Source organism: Crocuta crocuta, unplaced genomic scaffold, assembly GCF_008692635.1.
Source record: "Crocuta crocuta isolate KB4526 unplaced genomic scaffold, BGI_CrCroc_1.0 scaffold339, whole genome shotgun sequence".
In the NCBI taxonomy this organism is placed as follows: domain Eukaryota; kingdom Metazoa; phylum Chordata; class Mammalia; order Carnivora; family Hyaenidae; genus Crocuta; species Crocuta crocuta.
Genome location: NW_027530357.1, coordinates 4,593,200 through 4,609,436, shown reverse-complemented (window position 1 = coordinate 4,609,436; position 16,237 = coordinate 4,593,200). Strand labels below are relative to the sequence as shown.

Genomic DNA, 16,237 nt, shown 5'->3' with positions numbered 1-16,237 from the left:
GACATTTTTTCAAAGAAGACATACAAACAGCCAACAGACACACGAACAGATGCTCATCACCACTCATCATCAGGGAAATGCAAATCAAAACTACAATGACATATCATCTTACACTGTCACAATGGTGAAAGTCAACAACACAAAAAACAACAGGTGTGGGTAAGGATGCGGAGAAAGGAGAATGAACCCTCGCACACTGTTGGTGGAAGGGAACACAAACCGGTGCGGCCACTTCAGAAAACAATATGAAGGTTCATCAAAAAGTTAATTTAGCAATCACATTACTAGATATTTATCCAAAGAATACAAAAATACTAACTCAAAGGGATACATGCCCCCAATGTTTATAGCAGCATTATCTACAACAGCCAAGTTATGGAAGCAGCCCAGGTGTCCATCAACTGAAGAATGAATAAAAAAGATGTGGTATGTTTACAATGGAATATTACTCAGCCATAAAAAGGAACGAAATCTTACCATTTGCAAGGATGTGGATGGAGCTTGAGGGTATTATGAGAAGTGAAATACATCAGAGAAAGACAAATACCACATGATTCTACTCATATGTGGAATTTAAGAAATAAAACAAAGGGAAAAGGAAAAAAAAACCAGAAAGGCAAACCAAGAAACAGACTCTTAACTACAGAGAATAAACTGATGGTCACCAGAGGGGAGGGGAGTGGGGGGGTGGGGGAAACAGGTGATGGGGATGAAGGAGGGCATGTGTTGTGAGGGCACCAAGTGTTGTACAGAAGCGTTGAATCACCAAATTGTACACTTGAAACTAATATTACACTGGACATCAACTAACTGGAATTTAAATAAAAACTTAAAAATCAAAAGCAAGACTCCTCTTTAGAAAAAAAAAAAAAAAAAAAGAACTCTTTGATCTGATCTGCTTTCCAACAAAAGGACTTTACGATCTACCTAAAACCTTGAACTCCCAGTCCTATGATTTTTTTTTTAAGTTCATTTATTTTGGGGCACCGGGGTGGCTCAGTTGGTTAAGTGTCCGACTTCAGCTCAGGTCATGATCTGGCAGCTCATGAGATCAAGACCCACATCGGGTTCTGTGCTGACAGCTCAGAGTCTGGAACCTGCTTCAGATTCTGTCTCCATCTCTCTCTGCCCCTCCCTCACTCTTGCTCTCTTGCTCCAAAATAAATCAACTTAAAAAACATTTTTAAGTTCATTTACTTTAGAGTAAGAGAGAGTACACATGTGCAGTAGGGGAGGGACAGAGAGAGAGGGAGACAGAGAATCCCAAGCAGGCTCCAAGCTGTCCGTGCAGAGCCAGACAAGGGGCTTGATCTCAGGAACGGTGAGACCATGACCCAAGCAGAAATCAGGGGTCAGACCCTTAGACACCCAGGAGCCCCTCTAGTCCTACTCTTTTTTTTAATGTTTATTTATTTTTGAGAGATAGAAAAAGACAGAGGGGTGAGGCAGGGAGAGGGAGACACAGAATCGGAAGCAGGCTCCAGGCTCCGAGCTGTCAGCACAGAGCCCAATGTGGGGCTGGAACCTATGAAGAGTAAGATCATGACCTGGGCTGAAGCCGGACACTTAATCAACTGAGCCACCCAGGCGCCCCTGGTCCTAGTCTTTATAGTTACTTACAGATGACTGTAAACTCCCATGCAGTTTTAAGCAGTAACACAGAAAGATCCAGTGCCCTCCTCCCAGAACCAGAGTACGGACACTGATGGCCAAGGAACTAGCCAGCTGCCCACCACCAGTGCTCTGGTTAACCTCCATTCAGTTACTCCACTTCCTCATACACAGTGGGAGTGAGTCCCGAGGGCCAATCACAACACGGCGTAGGTGGCTCACCCTTCTGCACCTTGGCACCACCTTAACAAGAAGTGACTGGGGAAGTTGACAGGTTCCAGGGGGACCCCCAACTGCCGGGCAATTGTCAAGTAGAGCAGAGACATGCTGATCGGAATTCCTGTTCTGCGAATCAAAACCTAAAGGAGAAAAAAAATCCTTTAACTTCACAGAAACGAAACATACCTTTTCATTCCTTCAAAGCAAGTCCTTACTAGGCACTCACTGTGCATATGGAATGACACTAGGTTTTGTGGCTTAAGTGGAGGAATCTTTGCTTTCTTTAGATCAAGCGTCTGCAAACTGCAGTCCGTGGGCCAAGTCCACCGTTTGTTTCTGCACGGCCTGCGTAAGAGCTTTAAAAGTTCTTAGTGCTTAAAGAAAAGTCAAAAGAATCCTGTTTTGTGACACGTTAAAAATTACATAAAATTCAAGTTTCTCTGTATATATATATGGTTTCATTGGAACACAGCCACACCTGTTTGTTTTTGTGATGCCTGTGCATCCTTTCAAGTCCAATGGCAGAACTAAGCCCCTGGGACTCAGAGCCTGCCCGGCCCAAATGCCTGTTTGGCCCTTTACAGGAAAAGTCCACAGACCTGTGATCTAGGATGTTCTTCTGTTGTTGTTGTTTCATAAGTTTCACTTATTTACTTTGAGAGAAACAGAGAGAGAAAGAGAGAGAGAGCGCGCGCGCGCAAGTGAGCAGGGGAGGGGTAGAGGGAGAGAGAGAAAATGGCAAGCAGGCTCCGCTGTCAGCGGATAGGCTGTTCATCCCAAAAGAATTTAAGGCCATTTCACGGAGAGTGTATAAAATATGACAGAAAAAAATTAAGGTAGCACACAGAGCAACAGAATAGATCTAAACACAGTGCCAAGAAGAAAGCACATAAAAAACTAAATATCGATTTGGCCAAAATGGTTGGCCAAATTTCCTCCAACCCGTTTAGAGGCCAGTGCAGAAAAAAGACCCAATTAGTTTCACAGCTTAGTGTTCATAAGATACAAATTAACCAAACAACGTTAGAGAAATATGTATTTCTGGACAGGAAATTATCTCAAGGGTTTTCACACAGAGGACCCTAAAAAGAAATAAAAATCCACAGCAATATCCTGAGAGTAGAGGCAAAAGTGAGTTTCACTGGGCACTGAGAGATGAAAAAATGTTATCTGTGCTCCAAAACTATACAATTTGTCAAAAATGAGCTTTAAAAAATACAGATGATTATGTTTCAATACACCCACATTTACCTGGTGCATGTATAAGTTTAGGGCATTATAGTAATCCATTCGGTTCCCCTTAAACTTCAGTTGGTCATAAAGGACGTAGTTCATGGCGTCCAGCACCTGGCTCTGGAGTTCTATCTCCATTATCATGGAGGATTCACCTGAAACACAGAGAACTACTCTGAGGACAGCAGCACGCGCGAGGCTGTGACCAGCATCCCAAACAAGCTGTAACGCGCAGACGCTGGCCACGTCTTCACGACTACCAGCAGGCGCTGCCACGCCAGGGCGGAGAAAAGCACATGAATTTAGTCTTTTACGCTTTTGCAGGTGAACATGTGGCTGGGGCATTAACTGCTTTTTCGGTGACATAATGGAAACACACCACAGAATTTCTCGCATCAACCCACTGCTCTGCTAGGGTTTCTTTTGCAAATACAGCTGGATCCAAAGCAATTCCACACCTGCCTTGAAGGACAAGCTGGGGTGGCGACTATTGATGCCCCTCAGGGTTTTGCAGACGAGCTCTACGATGCTGTCGATCTGGGCCTGGGTGTCTTTGAGGCTGATGTCAGAGAGAGGATTGCAGTACTGGTCAATATACACGGCACCTGAAGATAAACGGGAAATTACTGAATAGGTTCCGTTTTCACCCTCTTCCTAGTAGTTGGTCACGCAGCGCAGACACTGAGGGCTGTTCTTCTTTCCACCGTCCTACCAGATAAGCTTCCTCCGTGGGTGCCGGACCCCGCTGCTAATCCACGGCAAAGGAGCAACAGTCTCACGACAAAGGAGTTTACACACGTTATTTTAAAAAAACAAAAATAAACCAAACTCTCACCCAAAGCTTATGGACTCAAGAGATCACGTGATATGCAGCAGATTGCCAAAGTCTATTGGAAAGACGAATAAAAGCTGTAAGGGAGACCTTCCCAAGAGCTCTGAAAAGCTTAATGGTGTAAGCCACGTTCCTTTACTTAAAATAAATATAAAAGCCAAAAGCCCTCACAATGACATATTTCTGCAAACTGTACCCCTCAAGGGTGAAACGGTAAAAGAACTTTGGAGACAACTGTACTTCTGAATTACACAAACAGGGACACTCAGGTGACATGTAGCTGAAGACTCACACAAGGAGACAGTCTCTTGAACATCACTGCTCTGCTCTTTACTACCCTAGGCTCTTTTCTCTCCATTTCTTTTCTTATTTATTTACTTATTTTCTTATTTATTCATTTATTTTCTTATTTATTTATTTATTTATTTATTTTAGAAAAAGAGCATCCCAAGCAGGCTCTGCCCCAGCAAGGGGAGAGCCTGATGAAGGGCACCACACAGGGTTCGAACCCAGACTGTGAGATCATGACCCCAGCCAAAGTCAACAGTCATATGTCTAAATCAATGAGCCACCCAGGTGCCCCTACCTTAGATTATTTTCTAACCAGATGCCAAAGGGCTAACTTGATCAGTTGGTTATAAGACATTTTTACTTGGGAAGCTGCAGTTATTACTTACATGTCATTTTATTTATTTTTTATTGTTTTATTTATTTCTGAGAGAGAGAAAGAGACAGCATGAGCAGGGGAGGGGCAGAGAGAGGGACACAAGAGTTGGAAGCAGGCTCCAGGCTCTGAGCTAGCTGTCAGCACAGAGCCCAACATGGGGCTCGAACCCACGAACTGTGAGATCATGACCTGAGCTGAAGTCGGCCACTTAACCAATTGAGCCACCCACCAGGCGCCCCTGTGTGTCATTTTAAATTCAAGTCATTTAAATTCAGTTCGGGATCTTTACCCCCTACTCAACACCCGAGAGGAGCTGAAAGCAGCAAACACGAGTCCCAGACCCCAGTCCCAATCTTGCCAGGGGCTGGCTCCTGGACTTCCCTGGGATGGAGTTTCCTCACCTGCTGGCTGCAGAACTTCTCCAGAGTCCATGCCGTCCTAATGCTACAATTCCTAGACTTCACTAATAGTATCAAATTATTCTTGTCATGATCCTGGAGTCAACTTCCTGCTCAACCACTTAAAAATCTGCAATGGCTACCCAGTGCCTACAGTACAGATTTGGAGGAGTTATAGAAAATCATGTTACTTTGTTATTTGGAAGATGAAGAAGCAGCAATCATCTTTAGAAACAAGCCATAGAAAACAGACTCTGTTAAGTTATTCCTGACCGTGGAATGAACAGAAGAGTGGGTGACTCTCAACTCCAGTACACACAGAGAACTCCAGGGTGGTGAGGCTGTTGTGATTTTAATCGACTGAAGCAGATTTTTCACTTCCTTCTGGATATGAGACTTTTATGCAATCAGTAAGAATCTGTACTGGGCACCATGGAGTACGCAGTGATCACAATAATGTTAAGGACCAGGGACACGGGACACTTAATGCCCGCATCTAAAACAGACACCGCGCCACGGGCTACTAGTCAGTGCTACTGCCTGTACTTCTCCCGAGGGGAGTAAGATCTGCACGCGTTACGGCAGTCAGCAGAAACTCAACGGGAGTTAAAATGTGACCTGAGCTCTCGTGGGCAAGCAGGACTGAAGAGGGCGGTCCCACTAATGAAGACATGAAGCCAGGAGGGAGGACAGTACTGGCTGAGCAAAGGGTGTGTTTTGGAGAGTAACGGGGAAAAGTCTGGGACCAGGGGAGGTCTGGATTACGGAAGGCCCCCAAAACCAGGCAAAGGGTTCATTTAAAAAAAAAAAAAAAGAAAGAAAAAGGGAATCAGCTGGTCACACGGAGTGGAGAAAAGGCCAGGTTTCAGGCTAGACTAGCATGAGGGGGTCAGAAGCCATGAGGCTCAGGAAAACAAGCGCTGCTCAGCAAGCTGCAGGCTGAGAGAGCTGGTTATGGCCCGCGCGACAAGTGATCAAACGGGGGTGTGAGCAGGAGGGAAGCGCTGGCGGGGAGAAACCGGTGACCTGGGCAAACTGTGGGGAGCAGGGAGTGAAAGCGAACGGACAGGCCTATCTGTACTTCATAACCATGATTTATGGGAGGGCTTGTGTGATATGCTAGGAATTTAAATTAGTTAAAAAAAATTAAGTCACATTTTGTTCTTGCCCAACTTAGCAGGAACAAAAAGTTATTCCTTCATCGTGTCCGTCCACTGGACTTCTTCCTCCTCACTTCTTGTTGTGGACAAGCAGCCTCCCTGACACACAAGGACACTTCGTCCTCGTTAAACGCCAAACGGGGAGGCGAAGGTATCTGCTTGAGGTCACGTGGAGACAAAACTGGATACATTTATTTCTGATTTGGAAATGATGCCTGAAAGCTTAGAAAAACAGGGAATTTAGCCTCAATAGCTAAAACATCAGCCTCATGCTTTGAACTGACAGTGCATCTTCAGAAAGTACAGTCTTCAGCTGACAGTCAAATATTCTGGCAAAATCTTAGCTGTAGGCCGAGCACTTTTGCCTGCCTAAGTGATCAGACCATATGATCCCACCTCCAGAAGCCCACGCAGCCCGGTCCACGTTCCACTGCTCTGCCCTCAGGGACAGTGTCCACTGCTGCTGTGAGCGACAGCTTGGCTGCCTGTCAGAAGATCATCTCTAAGATCTCACCTTCAAGATACGATTCATAGTCGTCAGGCTGCTGAAGAAATGCCTTTAGGTTATTTAAAATTTTCTGCTGTCGTAGGTAGTAAAGAATTTTCTTGGCATAGTATTTCCAGGTCAGAGCTTTTCTGGAAAACAAGCACACAAGTCAATGAGAATCAAGACACTTTTAATAAGAACCTCCAATTCCCTATTTTTTTTTTTAACTTCACACTAATTACAGCACATAAAGAATCCACTTCACAAGAAAACTACAATTGGTCCGTGGCCACAGAGTACCTGTCATTACAGAAGCAGACAACACAACTTAGGACTTCGCATCCGTAATGTAACACAAATCAGTTGTTGCTGAAATCCAAGCAACGCTGACCTGCCGGGCTTCAGACTGACTAAAAGGAAATCTAAGAGAAACCTGAATAGCTGGGGCAGCTGGCTGGGGCTCGGGAGCCAGGGGTGAGGTGGCTGGAATCCCCCACTGGCCTCTGGGCACCTGTCTCGGGAGCTCAGGCCGGGGCGGCTGATTTTCTCCACGATCTCTGCCAGGGTGGTCTCCTCCCATCTCCCTCTCTCGAATATTATTTCGGACAGCCCTCAACTTATCTTCCAGAAGGCATTTCTCCTGGCAACTCCAGACCTACACGTCCAACTGCTACTCCACGTCCCCGCTCCGATACCTGGGGAGGCCTTTACACATGCCTTCCCTCCCAGAGTCACCCTGTCTCCGGTAAGCGCGACTCCCGCTGCCATCAGTCTGCAAAGCTTGGAGCTCCCCGGGACACCCTGGGGGCCTACTCCCACAGAGCACCCCACCCACCCACCAGCGCTGTCAGCTCTGCCTTCCAAGTCTACCAGCCAGGTGAACACCTCTCACGAGCCCAGCAACGTCCTCAGAGCTCCCGGTGGCAAACTCTGCCCCGCCACACTCTACCCTCCCCACGGCAGCCAGGGCGCTCCAGTTAGCACGTGAAGTCACAGCACAAAAACCTCATCCCAAATTCTCCAGGGTTTTTCCACCTCGTTCAAAGTAAAAGCTCCGGTCCTGATGACGACTTAAGAGCTGCTTTAAACTCCTGCCCCATTACCTCTCTGGCCTTGGTTCCGGCCATTCCCCATCTCTGCCCGGTCCCCCATGTCCGCCCGGTCCCCCATGTCCGCCCGATTCCCCATCTCCGCTGGCCTCCAGCCGCACCGGCTTCTCTGCTGTTCCATCACACTTGGTGGTGCTCACTTGGGGCCTCAGTGCGCTCAGGTCCTTGACTGGAACGTTCTTTCCCTGGAGATCTGCAATCTGCACCCTCACCTCCTTTCAGGTTTTCATTCAAACGCCATTTTGAGTAAGGCCTTCTCCCCTCTCCCGGCTTCACCCTCTTCCCTGGTTAGTATCTGTCCACAGCCCCTTCTCCTCTCCTAATGTGCTAAATCATCTTACTAGGTTAGTGACTTTTTGTGCTTTCACCGCCGTGTCCTCAGTGCCCGGGAGAGGTCTGGCACGCAGCGGATGCTCAATAAATACTTGCCGAGAGGATGAAACGCTTCACCACACATGCCGAATGTACATGGGGATCATGGGAAACGGGGTGACAGTGATTGGTTTATCTGCGTGACTTCAGAAGTAAAGGACCCCCAGTCTTCGCTTAGTAAATGAATGTCGGCAGAGCTAGGTCCCGCTGGCCTTTTAACCTTGGAGTTGTAAAGTATGTCAGTGTAGAAAACTGCATGAAACGAGCATGCAGCTTAATGAACTGGGCTTGATGCATTAGTATAAGGCAAACACCCTTGTACCCACCATTCAGGCCATGAAACTGTGTGGATCCCCCGGAGGCCGCCCAAGGACCTCCCCTCCCATCTACAGTGACCACAACTCCGCACTTCCGCGCTCATCACTGCCTCACCAAACACGCATCCCTAAACACTCTAGCCGGTTTTGAGGTCTTTCAAGTCTCTCAATCCACAGGGTCCCCCTCCATCTTTCCTTTCCCTTGCGCTTTACGTGTTGAAGAAACCTGGCTGTGTGACCTGCAGTTCCCCAGTGTGGCATTTGCTGACTGCATCCACGACGTATAGTTTCCCATGCTCTTCTGTCTTCTGAATTTCCTGTAAATTGGATGTGGAGGCTGGATCAGATTCAGATTCTCTTCATTTGGCAAGACTACTTCGCAGGTGGGAGTGAAGTCCTTCTACCGGGAGGCAGTCATGCCTTGGCAGTCTCTTTTGCTGACGCGGGCGGCCACTGCTCCTCGGTGCCTGGGTCCGTTCATGCATTAGAGGTTGCAAAACGGTGATATTCTAAGTCCACCAGCCCTTCTTCATTTATGCGNCAGCATATAGGAAAGGCAGGATAAATGCTCAGGTTTTCCTTGTAGTGTTTTTCAAAATAGTAATAATTTGGATTTCTATTATCCTCCAGGGGAGAATGATTAGTTGCTGCTAAGTATTATTATGAATTAACAGAGCTGAACACAGTTGGTGTGTTTCACTCCATTCCAGTGGTTACCCACACAACTGCTCGGATCACCTCTCCGGCCAACGGAAGCCTCTCCACATTGGCCCCTGACCACTCACAATATGGAGCATTGGAACTTCTCCAGATATCTGGCTCCCCGCCTCCAAGACTCTCCAGCCTCACCTTTCACAATTCCTGTATCAGACCGAGATTCAGCCCCTTCCATGACACCCTGGCTTCTTCTGATGGGAAATGGTATATTAAGACCACCATCTGGGTGCCAGGGATTATCATTTCTACTAGGCTGGTTATTGTTTCTGAACCTTATCAATGGATAGAAATAATAAATCTCATGTCTTCATGTGTGTGTACTCGCACACACCTATCTATTTTTAAATATATCTCAGGAGTTTAATCAAAAAGTCACTGAATGTAAAAAATTATATTATTCTTAGGACATGGTCCTTAATCAAAGCTTCCTTAACAAACAATGAAGTATTATTTTAAAAAATAAACATATCTCAGGAATTCATATTGACACTTCTAAATCAAATTCAGAACAATAGTTTTTAACCATTCTCCCTATTCTGTATCTATAGCTTTCTCTCTTCCAGGAATGTCCCACTTCTCCGGGATACCAGAGGTGACTTAAGAGTGTCACCTAGTTACTCATCTGCTTTATTGCACGTCTCTCTTAGAAACATACACATACCTGGCCTCAGAATAACGAGACCAATGTATCTATCACCTTGCTGAGTAATGAAAGCAGCTAAATTTACTTTGCTTACATTCTCCCCTATTCTCTGCTCATCTTTTTAAGCAGTTGTGCTCTATCTATACCGAAAGGGTTTACGGCCATTACATATAATACCTTCGACCCTGTGAAGTGTCACTTGGGTTGAATCCTACAAGTAAATACGGATTTGACGCTCACCATTAGTCCTTGTGTCCATGTCGCTCTGGTTGTTCTGACTGTCTGATGCTCATATTCTAGAACATTTCTCACGAAGGGCTCAAAAGTCCCCGAGTCCTTGCAAGTTGGTGAGTTTGTCTGCAGCCTTTATACTTGGAAGTCAGTTTGGCTGGATATAAAAATCCTTGGCCGACATTTTTGATCCTTGAGCATCTTAAATATGTTATTCTTTTTATCCTCTGGCCCAGAGCAGTTGTTGAGAAGTCTGATGATATTCTGATTTTTTTTCCCTTGTAAATGACTTCATCTTTTTCGCTTGGATGCCCAAAGGACTTTTCTGTCTTTTAAAATCCAGTAGATTTACTGAAGTGTTTCAGTGATGGTCACCCTGGGTCATTTTCTCAAGTACAGTGTATGCCTTTTTTACTATGTTGTTTCAAACCTTTATTGCAGATGTACTCTTTTTAAAGGCCATCCAGAATACCATAAAAGCAAACTGTTTTTCAAATAACTAGAGATTGGTGCTTTAGCATTTTTGGAAATCTATCCTTCTTCCTTCCTATACTTTCCATATCTGTACAATAAGCATTTGCTGGGAATGAAAACAAACAGGGTCCTTCAAGAACACCAGTATCCCAAAATATTTACAGATGTGAGCGTAATCCCCATCCTTTAAAAATAACTGTTTTAGGCTCAAAACATGTCAGGCCAAGGGGTGACATACCTATGACATTAACGTCTAAAAAGTCTCTAACAGTATACTTTTTAGCGGGCTGTGCCTATTTAGTCATTTTGCCAATCAGATAAGTGAAAAAAGCAGTATTTCGTTACCATTTAACATTTCTGTGAAGAGTAAACTGAAGATCTACATGATTCTCAGCTACTTAGATTTGCTCTATGAATGTCCTCCTCCTTAGTACATTTTTCAATTTCCTCTTAGAAATGTTAAGAATTCTATCGACTTTCTTTATAGTTCCTTTGCTCACAGGGAAGTTTATTTTTTATTGCAAAACCCTTTGCCTATATTCTTGTACTGCTTTTGTATTATCAGTGTTGATTAAGTAGGTCTCCCTAGATTGGACACGAAGTCAATTGAATTGAGGATTTTCATTGTGATAACTTGGAAATTTAGGTTATTTAATCTTGTGGAACTTAATTTTGTTATATGATGTTCTAATTTCTTCCAGATGAATATTCAGTTACCTCCAATACCATTCATTAAATATGCCATCTTTCCCCCTCTGACTTTAAATATATTAGATGATCTTTTTTGCTGGGACATGTTTCTGAATAATTCTTTGTCACTGATGTAGCTCTCAACTTTCATTTAAACATTATATTATTTTGATTACAGCTGGCTTTATAGTACGTCCTATCATCTAATGATCCAAGTCTTACGTTGCAATTATTTAAAAATTGTTTTTTTCTGGCTCTTCTAGTGAATTTATTGCTCTGGATATATTTTATGCCAATATTATCCAATTAACACACACACAAAAACTCCTGTCCCCATACTCTTTTTGGATCTTAAATGGAGTGGCACTAGGGTTATGTGTTAATTTTAGAAGAACTGACATTTTTGTGATAGTAAGTCTCCCCAGTCAAGGACTCACTATCTTTTGTTTTTCAATAACCTTCTATAGCCTGACCTTGGACACTCATTCCTAGGAGCCTATGACTTAGACATGATACCACGAAAAACACCGCCCTCCACAGAACAGAAGATGGAGAAGACTGTGGTTACTCATCAATGGCAGGGTAGTTAAATAAATTGTGGTACGTGCTGTAAAACAGTACATAGCCATTGATTAAAATGAATCAACTCTGCTGATTAGATTCCCACAAGGTAATGCTGAATGAGAAAAAAAAAATACAGAAAAGTAACTATTTTATGATCACAATTTTGTGAAATAAGAATCTGCTTCCATCCATCCCCACGTATATCAACAATGTATATCAGCACAGAGGAGACCAAGCTAAGTCTTCATGTCATCAGTAATTACAGGGGCGGGGCAGGGAAACCAATACAGAGGGAGGGAAGAACAGCATAAGCAGGAAAAAAAAGTCTGCACTCAACATCAAATCAAAACCAAAACAGCCAAAAATCTTGGTATATAGGTGATATTTATGTGTTTTACAGTATATGCATACCTACGTAAAAAAGACAGGTCAGCTTTTATTTTTAAGGCCGCACGATGCTGACTATTAGATCATACTTTAATTCATTTATAGATAAACCAAAATAGAAACGGAAAAATGACCTCTGCATCTGAACTCATCCAAGGCCTAGAATAGTGGCACATCCTGCCTCTCCCCTCCAGTTCTTCCACTGATAGATACTCCTCTCTCCTAAATTGCTTTAAAAACAAGAAAAATACCTTACGTGACACACCGCAATGAGCTCTCTTAAGGAAGATGCTAGCTTTCCTAGCTTCCATCACTGACATTTCCAAACTTTTAGAGCAGAAAACCTTTTTCACAGGGATGTTAAACTGGAAGCCAAGTCATCTTTTAGGTAAACTGGAATTTAACCTTCACAGCAGAAAATATGAGGCATAAAAAATTTTAAGCAATAACCAAGAGACGATGGATTCTTCTTGATCAGGAGAGAGAAAAGAAGGGCTCAACCAGATACCTATAATGTTCATGGCCAAACTAAGATGATTTCTTACCCAAATTTAGAAATTGTAAAAAAAAAAAATCCATGAAGACAAGCCTAAAGAATTAAAAAAAATTTTTTTTCAACCCATAACAGACAAATTCAGTGATAGTAGATAGAGTCATAACAAAGGAAGGGTAGTTTATATTACTAAATGGCATTCATTAATAGGTCCCAGTATACGACCCACAGTAGACAGAAATACACATTCTCTATTCTTTCCGAAAGGACTTTTGTAAGCTTTCTTTAAATATCCATTGTCTCAGTGTACTTACATTATTTACACGGAATTTTCCAGAAATATAATCACAGCAAAGACATGAAAGATTTGGAAGCACATGCCTCAGGGTTCGGCCACAAACCAATTACAGCAGTTAATTCTGGGCATTACTATTAGAACAAACAAACAAACAAACAAACAATCCCTGCCACAACTGTGACTTACCTTCCTTCCATATTTAGGATACACACCAGTTCATCCTCAAAAAAAATCTCTGGTCCCTCAAGATTCTCTATGTCACTAAAACCGTTACAAGGGACCTAGGAAGAAGACATACACAAACAGGCCTCAATAATGGGCGACGGTGCTGTCGCTCTCATACACAGATCTGAGACACAAACATGATCTTGTTCGTGGGAGTGGTAACCTACGCCATCTTGTACCACTCACCATGAGTGGAAACACTCATGTGCAGGGACAATAATTTGTTCAGAATTTCTTGTCAATTGTGCATTAATTATATTTTCACAGTCCGGAGTTTCGCAAAGTGACTACTCAGAGCTCTAACGTGAAGAAAGATCGCTCTGAAACAAGGATTTGCAATATGAAATACCATAATTCACAATGATTTCATGCAATTTATGTTGTAGTCAAGTAGGAGAAGAGACCCAGAGAAGTCTAGTACTTTGGGCAAGTAACTCAACTCACTGGGCCTATCTTCTCTGTAAATTTAGGTGATGGTACCAATGAGCTTTAAAAATTCCATTAATTCTCCCACTTTGTTTTAAAAGTAGCCAGGAAATTTCATGTCAACCTGTGTGCATGCAGAGAACACAGGAATAGAAAGGTCCTGAGCCAAAGTAATCATCCGCCCCCAGATCAATCTTAAGTATATCCCTACTATGTTCAAAGTCCTTGACATACTTCTAATAGGCAGTGGTACCGGGAAAGAGGGAGCTAAGGAAAAAAAACACAACAATTCATCATTATTGGACACACACACACAGGCTGTCAAAAATGCGCACAAAACCAGCTGGAAGTAGAGGCTGCAAATCAGGAGCGCAGGACAAAGTGCATCAAATACATCCATCGCCCATATACACACATGTATGCAAACTCATTTGTACCAGGTTTTAAAATCGGCAATGAATGCTTTGGGCCAGGGCCTGGCTCATCCAGAACATAAACTGTCCATCCTATTATCAAAGAACGTTCATTTATAGAAATGAATTATACTGGGGGATATCTAGTTTTATTCTCCCCAGGGGAATACGTTCAGATTTGTCCAAAGTTCAATTTTCCCTTTCAAAACTTGAAAAGCCTTGAAAATGCTCTGCATGTATGAGCTCCATGAAGCAGTATTAATTAAAATGAGAAAATAGGAATTAATCGGGGCGCCTTGCTGGCTCAGCCAGTAGAGCATGCAACTCTTGATTTTGGGGTTGTAAATTCGAGCTCCATTTAGAGTATAGAGATTACTTAAAAATAAAATCTTAAAACTAAAAAAAGAAGGAAAAGAGAAGAGGAATTAATCTTCAGTAAACCATGATAGTAAAATAAATCAGGGGCGCCTGGCTGGCTCAATTGGTAGAGCATGTAACTCTTGATCTCAGGGTCATGAGTTCAAGCCCCGCTTTGGGCAAACAGTTTCTTTAAATTAAAAAAAAAAAAAAAAAGACAAACAAACAAACAAAAAAAACCAACCCAAAAATAAATAAACCAGACTGGCTCTACTTCTAGACAGCCCCCCCACCCCGCATAAAGAAATAAACTTAAAAAGATTAGCGTGAACTACTTCCCAGAGTTACAAAAAGAACCAGGACCCAACACACAAATTCTGAGACACTTTGTGGGAAAACAAAAACAACAGAAACCCCATGCATTTCAGCAATATTAAGAAAAACAACAGACACACACACACACACAAAAACTTTTCGGGGCTAACGATATATAAGATAATTCAACTGAGGGAATAATAATTCTGATTTTACAGATAGCCCCGGATCCTCTGTTAACCTTAAGAAATCAAGCTATTCCCCACTGCTTTGAATCTTCCAAGCCAGAGAGAAGAAAAACCGTATTCATTTGGTCAACCCTTGGGGGAAAACTACTGGGTGAAATCTGTATAGCCCTTTGATCTCTGAGGATCCCCGAAACTCAAGGGGAGGCTGGGAAAAATGGGTTTTAACCCCCTTGGAGGGAAAGAACCTCATCTGGATTCCCTCTACATTGTGCTGCGGCCCGTCCCTCCCCCTCCGCCCCCATTCTCTCTCTGGCTTTAGAAAAGTAAAGCTAGCAGGGACAAATGGCTCCGCGGTGCTGGATAGAGGAAAAGGACACAATGACTCCTGCGGCCATCTGAGTGAGTGAGGGACTGTGAGAGGGGCTGAAAGGGGGGTGTGGAAGGGCTGGATGAGCCGAAGCCTCCAGACCCGGAAACAGGCCCCACTAGGAGGCAGGAGCCCGGAGCTCCATCGACAGATCCTTACGTGCTCTGAAAAGAACCTCTTTGAGAAGGAGGCTACAATCTTCCGGGCTTCTAACCCCGCTTTTTGCCGAACTTTATACTCCTCCAGCCAATTGACGTAGTCGGTGGGGCTGTAGTGTTTCATAAGGGAAGGCCACCTACAAGGAGAGAGACACCCCCTCAGCTTCACAAGAGACCCGAAGGCGGACACGCGAGATCCAAGGCAGCCTCTGAGACACACGGCAAGAGCGGTGCGGGTTAGCCGCACCAGGGGCCCTGGCGAAGGACCGAGTTCAGATCTCCACCCGGCACGCACGCACTCGCTCGCTCGCTCGCGCCGTGACCTTGGCGAGGCAGTGGGAACGCTGCGTCTCCATTCCCCATCCATAAAATGGGGACAGTTGCAGCAACAATAACAGTGACGACAGGGGCTGCTAACATTTCCTGCGGGCCTCCCCAGAGCCGGGCCCCGCGGACACGCTGCTTACACATCATCTCATTTAATAACGAACGGCGAAAGGCAGGTCTAACGATCGCCGCCTCAAGTCGATGCCTGAGGCTCACGGGGAAGGGAAGTCGCTACCCCGCAAGGCCAGATTTCTCCGCGGTCCCACCCCGAAATCTGTGCTCTCCGCCCGCGAGCAGGGGATGCTGCGTCCGCTTCCTCCAAGGGCTGTTAGGATCGCTGCGTCGCCGGGTCGCTGTAAACATTTTAGCTCGGAGTCGGGCACAAAGAAGCGCGCGGGATGGATCAGCAGCGATCCTACCGTCGCCACCCTCTAAGGCGGGCCCGGCTCCCGGGCGCTTCCCGATGCGCAATTTGGGCAGCGGCGTGGACCCCAGGGGCCCCGGGAGCCGGCGGCCTGGAGGCCTTTGTCTGTCGGTCCGCGGGCAGGGGGCGGGGGGT

At 44.6% G+C, this 16,237-nt stretch overlaps 1 protein-coding gene across 2 annotated transcripts in view; it reads right to left on the bottom strand.

Annotated features, from left to right (window-relative positions):
• Window positions 1-15,488, bottom strand: part of FBXO21 (F-box protein 21) — a 41,783-nt gene extending 26,295 nt beyond the window's left edge. Inside the window, exons 1-6 of one of the 2 annotated variants that reach the window (XM_077766031.1) lie at window positions 15,353-15,488; window positions 13,089-13,183; window positions 6,635-6,756; window positions 3,522-3,668; window positions 3,082-3,218; window positions 1,834-1,970 (exon numbers count right to left, since the gene is read on the bottom strand). In XM_077766031.1, the coding sequence (XP_077622157.1) occupies window positions 1,834-1,970; window positions 3,082-3,218; window positions 3,522-3,668; window positions 6,635-6,756; window positions 13,089-13,183; window positions 15,353-15,475 (761 nt within the window). In that variant the 5' untranslated portion in view covers window positions 15,476-15,488. The remainder of the gene's footprint in view (window positions 1-1,833; window positions 1,971-3,081; window positions 3,219-3,521; window positions 3,669-6,634; window positions 6,757-13,088; window positions 13,184-15,352) is intronic. The other variant, XM_077766032.1, reaches the window with a different exon arrangement.
• Between the last annotated feature and the right edge of the window lie 749 nt (window positions 15,489-16,237).